A 19,711-nucleotide genomic window follows, 5' to 3' on the forward strand; every position below is an offset into this window, starting at 1 on the left:
GGGGGATTTGATAGCTGCTTTCAACTACCTGAAAGGGGGTTCCAAAGAGGATGGCTCTAGACTGTTCTCAGTGGTACCAGATGACAGAACAAGGAGTAATGGTCTCAAGTTGCAGTGGGGGAGGTTTAGGTTGGATATTAGGAAAAACTTTTTCACTAGGAGGGTGGTGAAGCACTGCAATGGGTTACCTCTGGAGGTGGTGAAATCTCCTTCCTTAGAAGTTTTTAAGGTCAGGCTTGACAAATCCCTGGCTGGGATGATTTAGTTGGGGATTGGTCCTGCTTTGAGCAGGGGGTTGGACTAGATGACCTCCTGAGGTCCCTTCCAACCCTGATATTCTATGATTCTACCTTCGAGATATCGGTGCCAGCTGGGGTCCCAGTGTCAGGAAATGAGGCCTGGAGAAGAGTGATAACTCCAGGTCCAGGAGCAACAGAAGGTCTTCCAGAGCTGAGAAGTGAACCAGAGAAGATGGAGACATCTCCACAGCTCAGATCACTGAAGAGTGCACTGGTTCCAGCGGCACTGATGTGGGATTTGGTGCTGAAGAAGCAGTCCCAGTACCAGAGGGTGCTGCAATTTTGGCCTTCAAAGAAGTCCTGGTCCAGTCCTTCCTAGTACCGGACAGTCCCACTCTGGAGAATGAAGCTCCTAATGACTTGTGATGGGATGGGGACTCCTGCCTCTTGTTAGAGGGCTTGAACAGGGAACCTTCCCTCTTGTTCTTTTGGAGCCCTTCCCCATCTGCCCTGGCTCTGATCTCCAGAGTCTCTCGGAGCCAGAGGTGGGGTAAAGGTCTTGAAGCCGCCCAGAACCAAAGAAGAAGAGGAGCCACTCCTACCTTCTTCAGGATGATGTATGGGGGCGGGGAGTCTCCCCAGTCAGTTGTTCCCGCTTTCGTGGTTTCTTCTATGAGGGAATTTCAGAGCCAAAACTCCCTGGACTGCGCAATTCTATTTGGGAAGGACCTGCAGATACTGCAGCTGGAAAGGATGTGCGCGTCCCCCAGGCAGTACAGACAAGCATAGTGGTAGTCTGTGACTGGAAAGAGCTTGTGGCATGCATCGCAACTCACTCCCCGCAACCGTTGGCAGGTCAAGCTGGAAGGCGTGCAGCAACACCTTCCCTTCCACAAGAGGGGTTCCAAATAAAGAACCGAACCGCTAAGCCAGGTGTAGTCAACAGACAGATCGTGAGCCAAATCTGGACTGCCAGACGCTTTTGAATGGATCCCAAAATCTATTTACTTACTTATTATTGTTGATTTTTTTATTATTATTTTCTCTGGAGTCTGAACCTTGACAAAAAATAATAGACTATCCCTGCCCTAAGCTATCGCTTAACTAACCTTACTATAGAGCTAGCTAATTAAGAATTTTTTAAAAACGTTAAAAAAAAATATGTATAGAAAAGCTGAAGTCAGCACAAGCACTGAAGCTCCACCTTAGAACATGAGTGGTAAGAAGGAACGAAGATGGCAGTCCGGCAGCCCCCTTTCTTCCTTTGGTGCAAAGTATGAGGAGTGGACTGGATAGATGTGCAGACCACATGGACACTGATAAGGGAAAATCTCCAGTCCTTAGTGCATGGAGTACATATGCAACATGAAGTGCACTACACAAAGGCACAATCACTTGGAGAACCACCACACACCTTCTAATCCTTACTGGCCATTTGATCAACCTATAACCTCTGCCCAACTGTATTCAGATCAGCAAGAGCTGGGGACTTGGGGGACACAAGGAATATAATGTCATAAACTCAGAAGCACAGAAGAGAAACAGCCCTGCAAAACCATCCCAAAGCCCAGAACGGAATATCCACGGACAGGGACTTTTCTTCCTTACCAAAAGGAGGGTAAGCCCCTCTTTTGAAGCAGGGGAATTACAGGAGCTTAAGGCTTGTGGGCGGGGGGAGCAAGAGAAACCTAGGATTCAATGTACATGCAGAGGAGAGGGAATTCCCTCTTTATCCACTGGGAACAGTCTCTGTAGCTCAGGGGACATTGTTCAAATCAATATTCTATATGTAAGTTGGCAGCTCCAGAAGATAAACAGAGGGCATCAGCCACCATGGACGTCACCCAGCTTAGACACTTACATATATGCTGTCCTGTTGGTAGCGCTGATGCAGGTTGAGCAGGATAGCAGCCTCATGCAGGTCTCCCAGCATGGACATGTCTTCCACCCCCTCCACACTAGTCTGGTGCATTGGCAAGACCTTCTCCCTGGATAAGGAAGCCTGTGGGTAGCAGAATACCTGGAGAGAAAGGGAAAAGGGACCAGTAACAACTGAGAAGAGAATCACTGACCAAAGCTTTACCCCACGGCACTTAGAATCATAGAATCATAGAATATAAGGGTTGGAAGGGACCCCAGAAGGTCATCTAGTCCAACCCCCTGCTCGAAGCAGGACCAATTCCCAGTTAAATCATCCCAGCCAGGGCTTTGTCAAGCCTGACCTTAAAAACCTCTAAGGAAGGAGATTCTACCACCTCCCTAGGTAACGCATTCCAGTGTTTCACCACCCTCTTAGTGAAAAAGTTTTTCCTAATATCCAATCTAAACCTCCCCCACTGCAGCTTGAGACCATTACTCCTCGTTCTGTCATCTGATACCATTGAGAACAGTCTAGAGCCATCCTCTTTGGAACCCCCTTTCAGGTAGTTGAAAGCAGCTATCAAATCCCCCCTCATTCTTCTTTTCTGCAGGCTAAACAATCCCAGCTCCCTCAGCCTCTCCTCATAACTCATGTGTTCACTTATTAATGATCAGAGGTGGAACATGACACAGTGTGGATATCTGGTGTTTGGGTTTATTTGCACAGTTTCCTACACTCCTGTCCTATCTGGAGTGAACACTGGGAGCATACAGACTTCCTCCCTCCAGATTTGTTCTCTCCACCTTCAGAACTGCCTGGGAGAAGCTGGAGAGTGCCCGGAGCAGGGACTCACAGAGCAAAAAGCTGTCACCCTGAGAGTTGAAAAAGGTAACATGGAGCCCACATCTGGGGGAGATGCCTAGATACCATGATGATGAGTGTGGAATAAGAACCTAAGCAGAAGAGAATAGATTCGTACATGTGCACTTGGTGTATGTTTCAGAATGTATTTCCATCCTTACCCTGCACGCTCACAGAGACCTGAACTACACCTCTGAAGAGACTGAAAAGCAGAAGCCAGACCAAAAAGACATGCTCTTCTCCTTTTATTTTAAAGATCATGCTTTATAAGCAAATCTCTTGTTGTGTGTTTGCACGTGATTTTTGAAGTCACAATGGCTGTCCATTCTTCTCAGCTCTGAGGCATACCCTCTTCTCTCTGTCCCTATAGCTAAAAACCTTGTCCAAGTTGCATTGGCCTGTTTTGCTGACACATCATAGTGCAGGCTCTCCCCCAGATAAACTACTTAAACTGGAGTTAGAGCTGTAAGTACACACCAATAACTTGAGTCCAAAGGGAATGAAGCTGAGGCCCACCCTGGCATATTCTGAACATGCAGCCAGTTGGCCTCACTGCCCTTCCTCTCCAGGGTGGATACGAATTGATTTTTTTTTTAAATAAAATTTAAAAATCTGACATTTTTATTTAAATCAGATATTTTTTAAAACTTATTGATAATTAAAATTGAAATTGACCACTTATGTTAAAGCCTAAATGTATTATAATCTATAACAATCATTTAAATTAAATACAAAAAATAACACCAAGTTGTATGTTTGCTTCCAAGTTTTAAAGAAAGTCAAACCACTGAAATGGTGGAAGTCACTGGCAAAGCACTTAGAGCCAGAATTTGTTAAAGCACTAAACCAGTTTTTAAACACCAGTAGCCTCTTGTATAGGTGCAGAGAGAATATTTTCTTCATTTCAGTTTATTCAACTAGTTCACTTCAATGACGACTTCATTCAAAGTAAAGAAACCAATTGGAAATGATAAAAGCAGGAAATCTTGTTTTCCTCTTCCAATCGATCAAGGAAAACAAGATGTGAGAGGATAAGATCTACTCATTCTAAACTCTTGAAAGACATAGAGACCAGAAACTACCAGCTGAATTCATTAGCTACAGATAATACTTCCTTTGCTTAATAAATCAGTTAGTTTTAAATGCAAACTGTAATAGGTTTTTCATATGTATCTAGTACGTTTAAAGTTGTTTCTTTTTTTAAAATGCCGTTTTGCATTTTTAATTGAATTTCCATCCAAATAGAACTTGACACAAATCAGAAGTAAACAATTAATCTAGTAAATAAGAAATGCACCACTCACCATTTTCTAACCTAAAACATGTCAGAATAGAGAATGAATACATGTAAGTTAAACTTCACAATTGCCTAAATAAACGTATATCGACAAGTGTAGCCTCCAGCTTAGCAAAAAGCAGCAGCAAATTTAGTATAGCTTCTATATTGAGTTGCCAACCAACATGATTTAATAATTACCAACTAACAAGAATCAACCTTACTTTAGAAAAAATAACTAAAATGTACAAATGAAAACAATTAAAATTGATTATTTAAATCATGATTAAAATCAGTGATTTAAATTTTACATTTGATTTAACTCACTCCATGCTGCTCCTCTCATAAATCCCTGTACCCCTTTAAGCTTGCAAATACTATGGAGCCCTGGCTGGGACACAGAGCAGGGGAAAGGAGGCAAGATAAAAAGGTATCGGCGTGATCTCTTCTCACACCTACCTCACCATCACCCACATGCCTCAACACCCCAGGGACCCATGTTTATTCCCCCACACACACTGATCCTCACCTGTTCTTGTCAACTGCTGGAAATGGCCCACCTTGATTATCACTACAAAAGGTGTTTCCCCCCCGCTCTCCTGCAGGTAATAGCTCACCTTACCTGATCACTCTCGTTACAGTGGGTATAGTAACACCCACTGTTTCATGTCCTCTGTGTATATAAAATTTCCCCACTGTATTTTCCACTGCATGCATCCGATGAAGTGAGCTGTAACTCACGAAAGCTTATGCTCATATAAATTGGTTAGTCTCTAAGGTGCCACAAGTCCTCCTTTTCTTTTTGCGGATACAGATTAACAGGGCTGCTACTCTGAAACCTGTCATCCATTCCAGTGGCCAGGATGAGCAATCGCAGGAGACCCCCTGCAGCCCACTGCATGTGTGAGAAGGGAGGCTCTAGGCATGAATGTCCTGAGAGATGTCTGACCCTTGCCAGCCCTGATAGCAGATCCTAAATAGATACAGATTATGGGAAAGTGAATGTGACGGCCAATCAGGAAGCAGAATTGTTATTCACTGATAAAAGTTTAAAAAGAAAAAGAAAAAAAACCTAGAAAGCGACTAAGAGGAAAACTCTTCAGACAATCAGCTGTCAGTAAAATTATTTTTATAGTGCCCAAGAACAAACTTAGTTCTTCACATAGCCCAGTAGAAAGTCAAAGTCCGCGACACAAAACTCTTGCTTCAGGTTGAATATTACCTGTGACACTATGAGATGGTCACAAACAATCGCATGCCCTGATTCTCAGGGGTGACTTTAATTTTCCTGATATCTGCTGGGAGAGCAATACAGCGGTGCATAGACAATCCAGGAAGTTTTTGGAAAGCGTAGGGGACAATTTCCTGCGCAAGTGCTAGAGGAGCCAACTAGGGGGGGCGCTTTTCTTGACCTGCTGCTCACAAACCGGGTAGAATTAGTTGGGGAAGCAAAAGTGGATGGGAATCTGGGAGGCAGTGACCATGAGTTGGTTGAGTTCAGGATCCTGATGCAGGGAAGAAAGGTAAGCAGCAGGATACGGACCCTGGACTTCAGGAAAGCAGACTTCGACTCCCTCAGGGAACGGATGGCCAGGATCCCCTGGGGGACTAACTTGAAGGGGAAAGGAGTCCAGGAGAGCTGGCTGTATTTCAAGGAATCCCTGTTGAGGTTACAGGGACAAACCATCCCAATGTGTCGAAAGAATAGTAAATATGGCAGGCGACCAGCTTGGCTTAATGGTGAAATCCTAGCGGATCTTAAACATAAAAAAGAAGCTTACAAGAAGTGTAAGGTTGGACATATGACCAGGGAAGAGTATAAAAATATTGCTCGGGCATGTAGGAATGATATCAGGAGGGCCAAATCGCACCTGGAGCTGCAGCTAGCCAGAGATGTCAAGAGTAACAAGAAGGGTTACTTCAGGTATGTTGGCAACAAGAAGAAAGCCAAGGAAAGTGTGGGCCCCTTACTGAATGAGGGAGGCAACCTAGTGACAGAGAATGTGGAAAAAGCTAATGTACTCAATGCTTTTTTTGCCTCTGTTTTCACTAACAAGGTCAGCTCCCAGACTGCTGCGCTGGGCATCACAAAATGGGGAAGAGATGGCCAGCCCTCTGTGGAGACAGAGGTGATTAGGGACTATTTAGAAAAGCTGGACGTGCACAAGTCCATGGGGCCGGACGAGTTGCATCCGAGAGTGCTGAACGAATTGGCGGCTGTGATTGCAGAGCCATTGGCCATTATCTTTGAAAACTCGTGGCGAACGGGGGAAGTCCCGGATGACTGGAAAAAGGCTAATGTAGTGCCAATCTTTAAAAAAGGGAAGAAGGAGGATCCTGGGAACTACAGGCCAGTCAGCCTCACCTCAGTCCCTGGAAAAATCATGGAGCAGGTCCTCAAGGAATCAATCCTGAAGCACTTACATGAGAGGAAAGTGATCAGGAACAGCCAGCATGGATTCACCAAGGGAAGGTCATGCCTGACTAATCTAATCGCCTTTTATGATGAGATTACTGGTTCTGTGGATGAAGGGAAAGCAGTGGATGTATTGTTTCTTGACTTTAGCAAAGCTTTTGACACGGTCTCCCACAGTATTCTTGTCAGCAAGTTAGGGAAGTATGGGCTGGATGAATGCACTATAAGGTGGATAGAAAGCTGGCTAGATTGTCGGGCTCAACGGGTAGTGAGGTTTTTAAGGTCAGGCTTGACAAAGCCCTGGCTGGGATGATTTAACTGGGAATTGGTCCTGCTTCGAGCAGGGGGTTGGACTAGATGACCTTCTGGGGTCCCTTCCAACCCTTATATTCTATGATTCTATGATTCTATGATCAATGGCTCCATGTCTAGTTGGCAGCTGGTATCAAGTGGAGTGCCCCAAGGGTCGGTCCTGGGGCCGGTTTTGTTCAATATCTTCATAAATGATCTGGAGGATGGTGTGGATTGCACTCTCAGCAAATTTGCGGATGATACTAAACTGGGAGGAGTGGTAGATACGCTGGAGGGGAGGGATAGGATACAGAAGGACCTAGACAAATTGGAGGATTGGGCCAAAAGAAATCTGATGAGGTTCAATAAGGATAAGTGCAGGGTCCTGCACTTAGGACGGGAGAACCCAATGCACAGCTACAGACTAGGGACCGAATGGCTAGGCAGCAGTTCTGCGGAAAAGGACCTAGGGGTGACAGTGGACGAGAAGCTGAATATTAGTCAGCAGTGTGCCCTTGTTGCCAAGAAGGCCAATGGCATTTTGGGATGTATAAGTAGGGGCATAGCGAGCAGATCGAGGGACGTGATCGTTCCCCTCTATTCGACATTGGTGAGGCCTCATCTGGAGTACTCTGTCCAGTTTTGGGCCCCACACTACAAGAAGGATGTGGATAAATTGGAGAGAGTCCAGCGAAGGGCAACAAAAATGATTAGGGGTCTGGAACACATGAGTTATGAGGAGAGGCTGAGGGAGCTGGGATTGTTTAGCCTGCAGAAGAGAAGAATGAGGGGGGATTTGATAGCTGCTTTCAACTACTTGAAAGGGGGTTCCAAAGAGGATGGCTCTAGACTGTTCTCAATGGTAGCAGATGACAGAACGAGGAGTAATGGTCTCAAGTTGCAGTGGGGGAGGTTTAGATTGGATATTAGGAAAAACTTTTTCACTAAGAGGGTGGTGAAACACTGGAATGCGTTACCTAGGGAGGTGGTAGAATCTCCTTCCTTAGAGGTTTTTAAGGTCAGGCTTGACAAAGCCCTGGCTGGGATGATTTAACTGGGAATTGGTCCTGCTTCGAGCAGGGGGTTGGACTAGATGACCTTCTGGGGTCCCTTCCAACCCTGATATTCTATGATTCTATGAATAAGGAGGAAGAGATGAAGGAGCATTAAAATCACTCAGTGACTCAGTATGAGCATTAGCCTTCAGAAGAAAACAAAATATCCATAAATCTGAACATTGCTGAGATTGCTGCATGTAACAGAAAGGTCAGGTTAGGGAGGTTTTGCTTTGTTTGCTTCTTGTAGGCAAATGTTAGAAGGGATGATTTAAAGGATGACATCATGGATTTTAGGGACGGGTAACCAGAAAGGACTATGTCATCTAGTCTGACCTCCTGCGTAGAACAGGCACAGAATTTCACCCAGGAACTGCTGCAGCGAGTCCACGATCTTGTGGTTGAACAAGAGTCTCTCCCTTAGAAAAACATCCAGGCTTGATTTCAAATAACGGAGAATCTACAACCTTCCTTGGTAATCTCGTCCAATGGCTAATTCCCTCATTTAAAAATATGCACCTTATTTCCAGTTTGAATTTGTCAAGGTTCAAATTCCACCCATTGGCTCTTGTTCTGCCTGTTTGTTAAAGAATTACCTCCATTACCAGAAATGTTCTCCCCGTGTAAGTATTTATACACGGAGTAAATCACCATCTCTTAAACTTCTCTTTGTCGAGCTAAATATACTGAGCTCCTTTAGCCTATCACCATACAGCAGAGTTTCCAATTCTTGTAGCGTGTTTCTGAAGCCTTTCTAATTGTTCAACGTCCTTCCTGAAGGGTGGACACTGCAACTGGACACAATCCAGCAGTCATCTCACTGATGCTGTCTAGACCAGGAGTTCTCAAACTGGGAGTCGGGATTTAGAAAAGCTGGACGTGCACAAGTCCATGGGGCCGGACGAGTTGCATCCGAGAGTGCTGAAGGAACTGGCGGCTGTGATTGCAGAGCCATTGGCCATTATCTTTGAAAACTCGTGGCGAACGGGGGAAGTCCCGGATGACTGGAAAAAGGCTAATGTAGTGCCAATCTTTAAAAAAGGGAAGAAGGAGGATCCTGGGAACTACAGGCCGGTCAGCCTCACCTCAGTCCCTGGAAAAATCATGGAGCAGGTCCTCAAAGAATCAATCCTGAAGCACTTGCATGAGAGGAAAGTGATCAGGAACAGCCAGCATGGATTCACCAAGGGAAGGTCATGCCTGACTAATCTAATCGCCTTTTATGATGAGATTACTGGTTCTGTGGATGAAGGGAAAGCAGTGGATGTATTGTTTCTTGACTTTAGCAAAGCTTTTGACACGGTCTCCTCCCACAGTATTCTTGTCAGCAAGTTAAGGAAGTATGGGCTGGATGAATGCACTACAAGGTGGGTAGAAAGCTGGCTAGATTGTCGGGCTCAACGGGTAGTTATCAATGGCTCCATGTCTAGTTGGCAGCCGGTATCAAGTGGAGTGCCCCAAGGGTCGGTCCTGGGGCCGGTTTTGTTCAATATCTTCATAAATGATCTGGAGGATGGTGTGGATTGCACTCTCAGCAAATTTGCGGATGATACTAAACTGGGAGGAGTGGTAGATACGCTGGAGGGGAGGGATAGGATACAGAAGGACCTAGACAAATTGGAGGATTGGGCCAAAAGAAATCTGATGAGGTTCAATAAGGATAAGTGCAGGGTCCTGTACTTAGGACGGGAGAACCCAATGCACAGCTACAGACTAGGGACCGAATGGCTAGGCAGCAGTTCTGCGGAAAAGGACCTAGGGGTGACAGTGGACGAGAAGCTGGATATGAGTCAGCAGTGTGCCCTTGTTGCCAAGAAGGCCAATGGCATTTTGGGATGTATAAGTAGGGGCATAGCGAGCAGATCGAGGGACGTGATCGTTCCCCTCTATTCGACATTGGTGAGGCCTCATCTGGAGTACTGTGTCCAGTTTTGGGCCCCACACTTCAAGAAGGATGTGGATAAATTGGAGAGAGTCCAGCGAAGGGCAACAAAAATGATTAGGGGTCTGGAACACATGAGTTATGAGGAGAGGCTGAGGGAGCTGGGATTGTTTAGCCTGCAGAAGAGAAGAATGAGGGGGGATTTGATAGCTGCTTTCAACTACCTGAAAGGGGGTTCCAAAGAGGATGGCTCTAGACTGTTCTCAATGGTAGCAGATGACAGAACGAGGAGTAATGGTCTCAAGTTGCAGTGGGGGAGGTTTAGATTGGATATTAGGAAAAACTTTTTCACTAAGAGGGTGGTGAAACACTGGAATGCGTTACCTAGGGAGGTGGTAGAATCTCCTTCCTTAGAGGTTTTTAAGGTCAGGCTTGACAAAGCCCTGGCTGGGATGATTTAACTGGGAATTGGTCCTGCTTCGAGCAGGGGGTTGGACTAGATGACCTTCTGGGGTCCCTTCCAACCCTTATATTCTATGATTCTATGATTCTATGACCCCTCAGGAGGTCAAGAGGTTATTACATGGGGGGGGTCACAAGCTGTCAGCCTCCCCCACAAAACCCTGCTTTGCCTCCAGCATGTATAATGATGTTAAATATATAAAAAAGTGTTTTTAATTTATAGGGGGGGGGGTCACACTCAGAGGTTTGCTATGTAAAAGGGGTCACCAGTACAAAAGTTTGAGAGCCACTGGTCTAGACATATATGAAAGACATATATGGTCCCACACATACCACTACTGTGACTTTGAAGAGTGCAAACAGCCTAACACTGATCACTAACACAGGAGAAACCCTCCAGAGATGGTGACAGCATTTCAGTGATCTTTTGACCGCACCGTTCACCATCACAGATGAGGCATTAAGAAGAGTAGTGAGTCAGCCAACATGGACACAGTCCTCTCCTTTGGCAAAGTCAGCACTGCAATCGGGGTGAAGAACTGTAGGGCCCCAAGATCTGACAGTATTTCTGCAAAATATTCAAGTATGGAGGTGAGATCCTGCAAAGGCAACTGCATGTACTATTTCTCAATATATGGAGTACTGAAGACATACCACAAGACTTCAAAGACGTCACTATATAAAAGAGGAAAGGTGAAAAGTCCGATTGCGGTAACTATCGAGGTATCCCATTACTCTCTATCGCTGGAAAGGTTTTGACTAGAGTACTCCTTGTTTGTCTGCTACGCAACATTGCTAATCGCGTGCAATACGGTTGTAAGCCAACACACGGAGCAGCAGACATGTGTGACGCTCTGTACCTTGGGGAAACACCCCACACCCCCATGTTCATCCTTATAATAGGACTGTGTGGCATCCAATGCAAAGTGTGTCATGTCGAGCGTCTTCGGAAGGCTCATGATGCACTGAGCATTGTTGTTACAGTAATCAGGTTTCAGAGTAACAGCCGTGTTAGTCGGTATTCGCAAAAAGAAAAGGAGTACTTGTTGCACCTTAGAGACTAACCAATTTATTTGAGCATAAGCTTTCGTGAGCTACAGCTCACTTCATCGGATGCATACTGTGGAAACTGCAGAAGACATTATATACACAGAGACTATGAAACAATACCTCCTCCCACCCCTCTCTCCTGCTGGTAATAGCTTATCTAAAAGTGATCACTCTCCTTACAATGTGTATGATAATCAAGGTGGGCCATTTCCAGCACAAATCCAGGTTTTCTCACTCCCCACCCCCATACACACACAAACTCACTCTCCTGCTAGTAATAGCTCATCCAAACTGACCACTCTCCTTACAATGTGTATGATAATCAAGGTGGGCCATTTCCAGCATAAATCCAAGTTTAACCAGAACGTCGGGGGCGGGGGGTAGGAAAAAACAAGGGGAAATAGGCTACCTTGCATAATGACTTAGCCACTCCCAGTCTCTATTTAAGCCTAAATTAATAGTATCCAATTTGCAAATGAATTCCAATTCAGCAGTTTCTCGCTGGAGTCTGCTCTCACAAATCTTGGGAGACAGGCCAGTCCTTGCCTACAGACAGCCCCCCAACCTGAAGCAAATACTCACCAACAACCACATACCACACAACAGAACCACTAACCCAGGAACCTATCCTTGCAACAAAGCCCATTGCCAACTGTGCCCGCATATCTATTCAGGGGACACCATCACAGGGCCTAATAACATCAGCCACACTATCAGAGGCTCGTTCACCTGCACATCCACCAATGTGATATATGCCATCATGTGCCAGCAATGCCCCTCTGCCATGTACATTGGTCAAACTGGACGGTCTCTACGTAAAAGAATAAATGGACACAAATCAGATGTCAAGAATTCTAACATTCATAAACCAGTCGGAGAACACTTCAATCTCTCTGGTCACGCAATCACAGACATGAAGGTCGCTATCTTAAAACAAAAAAACTTCAAATCCAGACTCCAGCGAGAAACTGCTGAATTGGAATTCATTTGCAAATTGAATACTATTAATTTAGGCTTAAATAGAGACTGGGAGTGGCTACGTCATTATGCAAGGTAGCCTATTTCCTCTTGTTTTTTCCTCCCCCCCGACGTTCTGGTTAAACTTGGATTTATGCTGGAAATGGCCCACCTTGATTATCATACACATTGTAAGGAGAGTGATCACTTTAGATAAGCTATTACCAGCAGGAGAGTGGGGTGGGAGGGGGTATTGTTTCATGGGCTCTGTGTATATAATGTCTTCTACAGTTTCCACAGTATGCATCCGATGAAGTGAGCTGTAGCTCACGAAAGCTTATGCTCAAATAAATTGGTTAGTCTCTAAGGTGCCACAAGTACTCCTTTTCTTGTTACAGTAATGTTATAGGTTATAATTTCATGTATGTCGTTACGAGGCTGAAACTGTATCCTCATGGCTTAAAATAAGCCCAGGCAAAAATGCTCCAAGAGCAGAGAGGCAGTTCACAATTCATCAGGGCAGTATGGGACAAACCCAGCTCCACCTCACAAGAACAAAGGATGCTGGCCTAGGCAGCAACAAAAGGATCTATCTGTTGGACTCTCAAGTGAGTCACCTCCCGTTCCTTTGTCCAGTTTGGGACTTCAATGAGATAATGCTCACCTGACTCTGAAGTGGGGGGGGGGGGAGGGCAAAGCCAAGAGGGAAGAAAGAACATATAAAAGGAAGAGACTTTGCCACGCTCTTCCTCTCTCTTCCACCTACATCTACAGACACCACCACCAAGCGACTGAAGTGCAGATCAAAGGGGAGAGCCTGGCTGAAGGGCAACCAGCCAGCCTGTGGTGAGATGCATGTAACTTTGTAAGGGCACTGAAAGTGTTAAGATCAACTTAGAATGCGTTTTGCTTTTATTTCACGTGACTAAACCTGACTTCTTGTGCTTTGACTTATAATCACTTAAAATTTATCTTTATAGTTAAATAATCTGTTTGTTTATTCTACCTGAAGCAGTGCGTTTGGTTTGAAGTGTGTCAGAGACTTTCCTTGGGATAACAAGCCTGGTACATATCAATTTCTTTGTGAAATTGATGAACTCATAGAAGCTGGCAGGTCCAGCAGGCATAACGGGACACTGGAAGACGGAGGTTCCTAGAGTTGTGTCTGGGACTGGGGGTATTGGCTAGCGTCATTCGGTTGCACAATCCAAGGAGCAGCTGACATGCCATCGGCCGTGGGTGACCAGCCCGGGAGTGGGGGTTCTCACAGCAGAGCAGGGTCAGGCTGGCTCCCAGAGTCGAGGAGTGGAGGGACCTCGCGGATCACTGGTCCAGACATCACCCGAAGGGAACATCACAGCATGATATTTGTAGCCCATTAGATGTAGGAGAAATGCAGAGAACAGCAACATGACCTTTACACGGTCTTTATTGACTGAGCTTTATTGACACTGTCAGTAGACCTGGGCTTTGACAATTATAACCTAAGTTTGGTTGTCCAGAAAAATTCACTAACATTCTGAGGCAATTTCATGATGGAATGCTTGGATGAGCCTGCGTAGATGCCGTTCTGTCTGACCCATTTACTATTACTAAAGGTATTACGCAGGGTTGCATAATTGGTGCACTCTTGTTTAATCTCTTCTATGCAGCTATGCTTGCTGATGCTACAAGAGACCTGAATGCTGGTATCAGGATACGTTTCCAATCCTCTGGAAAATTATTGACTCTGAACAGGCTGCTATCTTCCAGGAAGGTCTTCACAGCAACTGTTCATGAGATACTGTAAGCCGATTACTGTGCTCTAGAGGCACGTACTCTAGAAGATACACAATTGATTATGGACAGATTCACAGTGTCTGCAGAAAGGTACTAGCGGACAAGCAATCTGAAAAAGACAGAGGTCATGTATCAACCTGCACCAGGGAGACCCTACGTGAACCAAAAGTCACCGTTAGCAACACACAGCTGAATGCTGTTATGGACTTCAGCTATTTTGGTAGTATATTGTTGAATGATGTTACCATAGACAAGGAGCTGACAAGTCTTATCAACAAAGCCAGTTCATCATTTGGCAGACTATCAAGCAGAGTCTGGCAGCAACATTGTATTAAGCTTCAAAACCAAGTTAAAAAAGTCTATAAAGCAGTTATGCTGTCCAACTTGCTGTATGAGTGTGAGACTTGGACCTACTATAGGCATCACATTAAGCTTCCAGATAAGTTCCGTTTACAACATCTGCATGGCATACTCTGCATGAAGTGGCAAAATAAAGCTATCAGTAACGAGGTTCTGGAACGTAGATACCCCACAGGATTGAAGCCATGTTTATCGCATCACAGTTACACTGGGCTGGTCATGTGTCGAGGACGGATGACACCAGAATGGCCAAAGCAGTTGCCATATGGTGAGCTGAAAGTGAGCAACTGCATATGAGGCGGCCAGAAGAAACGCTTCAAGGATACGCTGAAGCATAACTTAAAACAGTGCAACAGTGACATTGACAGCTGGAAGTTGTCAGCACCAGACAGATCATGCTGGCAAGCAATAGTCAACAATGGGGTTACCCAATTCAAGATTAACTACCATATGGATCTTGAGGCACAGAGGCTGAGTCATAAACAGCAGCAGACTCAGCAGGCACAGACTGTAATCTCTTCCTCCGCATTATGCACGTCACGTGGAAAGGACTGCCACTTGCACTCTGGTCTTTTTAGCCACAACTGTACTCACAACACGTCATCTTTGGTCATGAAGGACAACAAGAAGAAACAATGCAGAGGTAACACCTCTGAGGTTGAGGTCAGATGACCTAATGGTACCTTCTGGCCTTAAAACCTATTGGAGGCAGGAACCCACCTCTCTACTCCTACTCAATATTCTCCTATGTATACATCCAAGGACCACATTAGCCATATAAGCCACAGCATCACCCTGGGAGCCTTTGGTTATCTACTGAAACCCCTGATGGGTTGTTTTGTTTTGTTTTTCCAGAGGTGGTGAATGGATTTTGGGAGGGCTTTCCAAACATAGGGGCAGCATGTAAGTCAGCACACAGTAGAAAAGGGAGAGGAAATGAAGATGCAATGGCCAGGAAAACTCATTGACTGCAGCATTGCCTGGGAAGCTGGACTCTTCACATGGTAAAATCAGGTGATTTTCATTAATGAGATGGGGAGACAAGCTGACAGTGAGCCATGCTTAGAGAGTCTTATGTAAAAACAGTCCACAAGTCTGCACAGGTGACAATTAGAGAGCAGAGCACCATGGAAACAACATTGCAGGGACACAAATGACCTAACTAATGCCCTCGCAGGCAGGGTCCCAAGCAATAGAATCACAGGGTTAGAAGGAACCGCAAAGGTCATCTAGTCTAACCCCCCCAATACACCTCCAGGCCAATACACAGTAATCAGGTTCAAAAAACAGGTGGCCACAACCTATATTAAAAACACCCGAAAGCAACCTGGGCCTGCAAGAAGGGCTATTGAGTGAACGGAAGAGGAGGGAATCAGGTACCTACAGTATGCCCCCATGGGATTTTGGTTTCAGAGATGGGCTCTGCCTAGGTTGCTCGGGTCCCACACAACTAACACAGCCAGGACTTTTCAAAACCTTTGCCATGATTTTCACAACTTGTGACCTTGCTAGTCTTGTCCCCATGGTCCCTCATGACCTTTCCCAAAATGTGCCTTGACAATCCTCCATCCCTAACTACAGAATACAGCGCTGCTAGGTGTGCGGTATTTGGAAGACAGTGTTGCATGATGTGAAACTGAAATATGTTGGTGTGATGGATTCCAGTCTTTGAGAGGTAAGTCAGGCATCTCATAGCAGCTTAAAGGGACACAATAAATTTGAAATCTAGTCAATTTCAAAAAATAAGTGAAAGTAGTTTCAAATATTTAAATCCACACATACATCACCACCCTCAACCAATTTGGTTTTACAGTTACATTTTCCTGTTTTTTAAAACTGTTTTTCTCCCCCCAGTTGCTGAGAGACACCCCCACACAAACAATTGGGGGAACTGGATAACAGCCTATACAGCAGAATCAGTTTCAGAGTAACAGCCCTGTTAGTCTGTATTTACAAAAAGAAAAGGAGGACTTGTGGCACCTTAGAAACTAACCAATTTATTTGAGCATAAGCTTTCGTGAGCTACACCTCACTTCATCGGATGCATCAAAGCTTATGCTCAAATAAATTGATTAGTCTCTAAGGTGCCACAAGTACTCCTTTTCTTTTAGCAGAATCAGTGAGAGTGATTACACACAAAGTCAGCTATAAGAGAGAGAGCGCGAGTGAGTGAACGCACTTCTAACCTCTGTCAGTTGCAGTGATCTCAGGTGTGACAACAGCAGCAGGGGAACATTTTTCAGACACAAGTGTGATACTGAAGTCTACCATTTTCATTTAACATAAGGAAATCATCTAAGACCAGGAGATTTTGACACGTAGCTTTTCTCAGCTGTAACACCAGCCAGAGCCTCATTCAGGCCCAATGCTACCAGCACTCCCAGCTATCTTTGAGACACCACTGACTTCCTGAGGAAACTACAATCCATCGGTGATCTTCCTGAAAACACCATCCTAGCCACTATGGATGTAGAAGCCCTCTACGCCAACATTCCACACAAAGATGGACGACCCCAAGCCGTCAAGAACACTATCCCCGATAATGTCACGGCAAACTTGGTGGCTGAACTTTGTGACTTTGTCCTCACCCAAAACTATTTCACATTTGGGGACAATGTATACCTTCAAATCAGCAACACTGCTATGGGTACCCGCATGGCCCCACAGTATGCCAACATTTTTATGGCTGACTTAGAACAACGCTTCCTCAGCTCTCGTCCCCTAATGCCCCTACTCTACTTGCGCTACATTGATGACATCTTCATCATATGGACCCATGGAAAAGAAGCCCTTGAGGAATTCCACCATGATTTCAACAATTTCCATCCCACCATCAACCTCAGCCTGGACCAGTCTACACAATAGATCCACTTCCTGGACGCTACAGTGCTAATAAGCGATGGTCACATAAACACCACCCTATACCGGAAGCCTACTGACCACTATACTTACCTACATGCCTCCAGCTTTCACCCAGATCACACCACACGATCCATTGTCTACAGCCAAGCTCTACGATATAACCGCATTTGCTCCAACCCCTCAGACAGAGACAAACACCTACAAGATCTCTATCAAGCATTCTTACAACTACAATACCCACCTGCTGAAGTAAAGAAACAGATTGACAGAGCCAGAAAAGTACCCAGAAGTCACCTACTACAGGACAGGCCCAACAAAGAAAATAACAGAACGCCACTAGCCATCACCTTCAGCCCCCAACTAAAACCTCTCCAACGCATCATCAAGGCTCTACAACCTATCCTGAAGGACGACCCATCATTCTCACAGATCTTGGGAGACCGGCCAGTCCTTGCTTACAGACAGCCCCCCAACCTGAAGCAAATACTCACCAGCAACCACACAACAGAACCACTAACCCATGAACCTATCCTTGCAACAAAGCCCATTGCCAACTGTGTCCACATATCTATTCAGGGGACACCATCATAGGGCCTAATAACATCAGCCACACTATCAGAGGCTCGTTCACCTGCACATCCACCAATGCGATCTATGCCATCATATGCCAGCAATGCCCCTCTGCCATGTACATGGCCAAACTGGACAGTCTCTACATAAAAGAATAAATGGACACAAATCAGACGTCAAGAATTATAACATTCAAAACCCAGTCGGAGAACACGTCAATCTCTTTGGTCACTCGATTACAGACCTAAAAGTGGCAATACTTCAACAAAAAAACTTCAAAACCAGACTCCAACGAGAGACTGATGAATTGGAATTAATTCGCAAACTGGATACAATTAACTTAGGCTTGAATAGAGACTGGGAGTGGATGGGTCATTACACAAAGTAAAACGATTTCCCCATGTTTATTCCCCCACCCCACCCCCCACTGTTGTCAACTGCTGGAAATGGCCCACCTTGATTATCACTACAAAAGGTTTTTTCTCTCTCCTGCTGGTAATAGCTCGCCTTACCTGATCACTCTGGTTACAGTGTGTATGGTAACACCCATTGTTTCATGTTCTCTATGTATATAAATCTCCCCACTGTATTTTCCACTCAATGCATCCGATGAAGTGAGCTGTAGCTCACGGAAGCTTATGCTCAAATAAATTTGTTAGTCTCTAAGGTGCCACAAGTACTCCTTTTCTTTTTATTCAAACCTTGATTTCCAATTATACTCACCTCTCCATAATCTGTTGTGAAGAGCACAAACCCATCATTGCATGCGCCAACAGTACACGGCTGCAGCTGATCTTGCTCCCGTAGCCACACCCGGGTGCCCTGCAATTAAATAATGCCCATTAGAAACACCACAAGATTCAATTCACTTTCCACTGTACCTTGCACCAGCTGCTCCCACATTTGTGTGTGAGCACTCAAAAGGGACACCCATCCGTAGCTTCACAAAGGAACTACTGCACCGCTTTCCATGTGCAAGGTCACAGCTCTGTGTGTGTCACAGACAGAGGTCACAGTTCTATCTCCCCTTGAGATGGAAGGTGGACCCACTCCTCCTTCTCTTCTCAGCATCCAAGCAGGGCACGGGGAGAAGAATGACCATAATAAGGTAACTATAAAGAGCATTACAGCATGGCTGCCTTCATGAGACACTTACCAGAGCTTGTCTGAGTGTGATCAGTGAAGTGAAAGGTGGAAAAGCATTTGACACACTGCTAAGTCAAGATAGAAAGATCTAGGCTATTACTTTTGAAATGTGGCATCTGATTCTGAAATCCCAATTTGAGACACATGAGGTGTTCAGCACCTCTGAAAACTAGGCCTAGGTCAGGCACCCAAAATCAGAAGCCACTTTGAAAATCTTGGCTTTAGCTCCTTTTAAATCTTCCCTCCCAAGCAGGAGTTCTCCAACAAGCTCAGTGATGCACTGGACCTATATTCCGAGGTAAGGCCTCCTGATTCCTATAGATAATGATGCTGAATACATTACAGCACATAGAAAGGCATGCTGCACATTCAAAGACAGCAGAACCTCAAGAGTTACGAACACTTCGGGAATGGAGGTTGTTCGTAACTCTAAATGTTCGTAACTCTGAACAAAATATTACGGTTGCTCTTTCAAAAGTTCACAGCTGAACACTGACTTAATACAGCTTTGAAACTTTACTATGCAGAAGAAAAGTGCTGCTTTCCTTTTTTGTTTTCTTTAGTAGTTTACATTTAACACAGCACTATACTGTGTTTGCTTGTTTTGTTTGTCTCTGCAGCTGCCTGATTGCAGCTTCCGGTTC

The 19,711-nt window shown here is 45.1% G+C and overlaps 1 protein-coding gene across 2 annotated transcripts in view; it reads right to left on the reverse strand.

Annotated features, from left to right (window-relative positions):
* Window positions 1-19,711, reverse strand: part of LOC125644827 (unconventional myosin-X) — a 305,444-nt gene that overhangs the window by 208,427 nt on the left and 77,306 nt on the right. For both annotated transcript variants that reach the window (XM_075117658.1, XM_075117657.1), the window contains exons 2-3: window positions 18,645-18,743; window positions 2,101-2,259 (exon numbers count right to left, since the gene is read on the reverse strand). In XM_075117658.1, the coding sequence (XP_074973759.1) occupies window positions 2,101-2,259; window positions 18,645-18,743 (258 nt within the window). The remainder of the gene's footprint in view (window positions 1-2,100; window positions 2,260-18,644; window positions 18,744-19,711) is intronic.

This window comes from Caretta caretta, chromosome 11 (assembly GCF_965140235.1).
Source record: "Caretta caretta isolate rCarCar2 chromosome 11, rCarCar1.hap1, whole genome shotgun sequence".
NCBI classification, from domain to species: Eukaryota; Metazoa; Chordata; order Testudines; family Cheloniidae; genus Caretta; species Caretta caretta.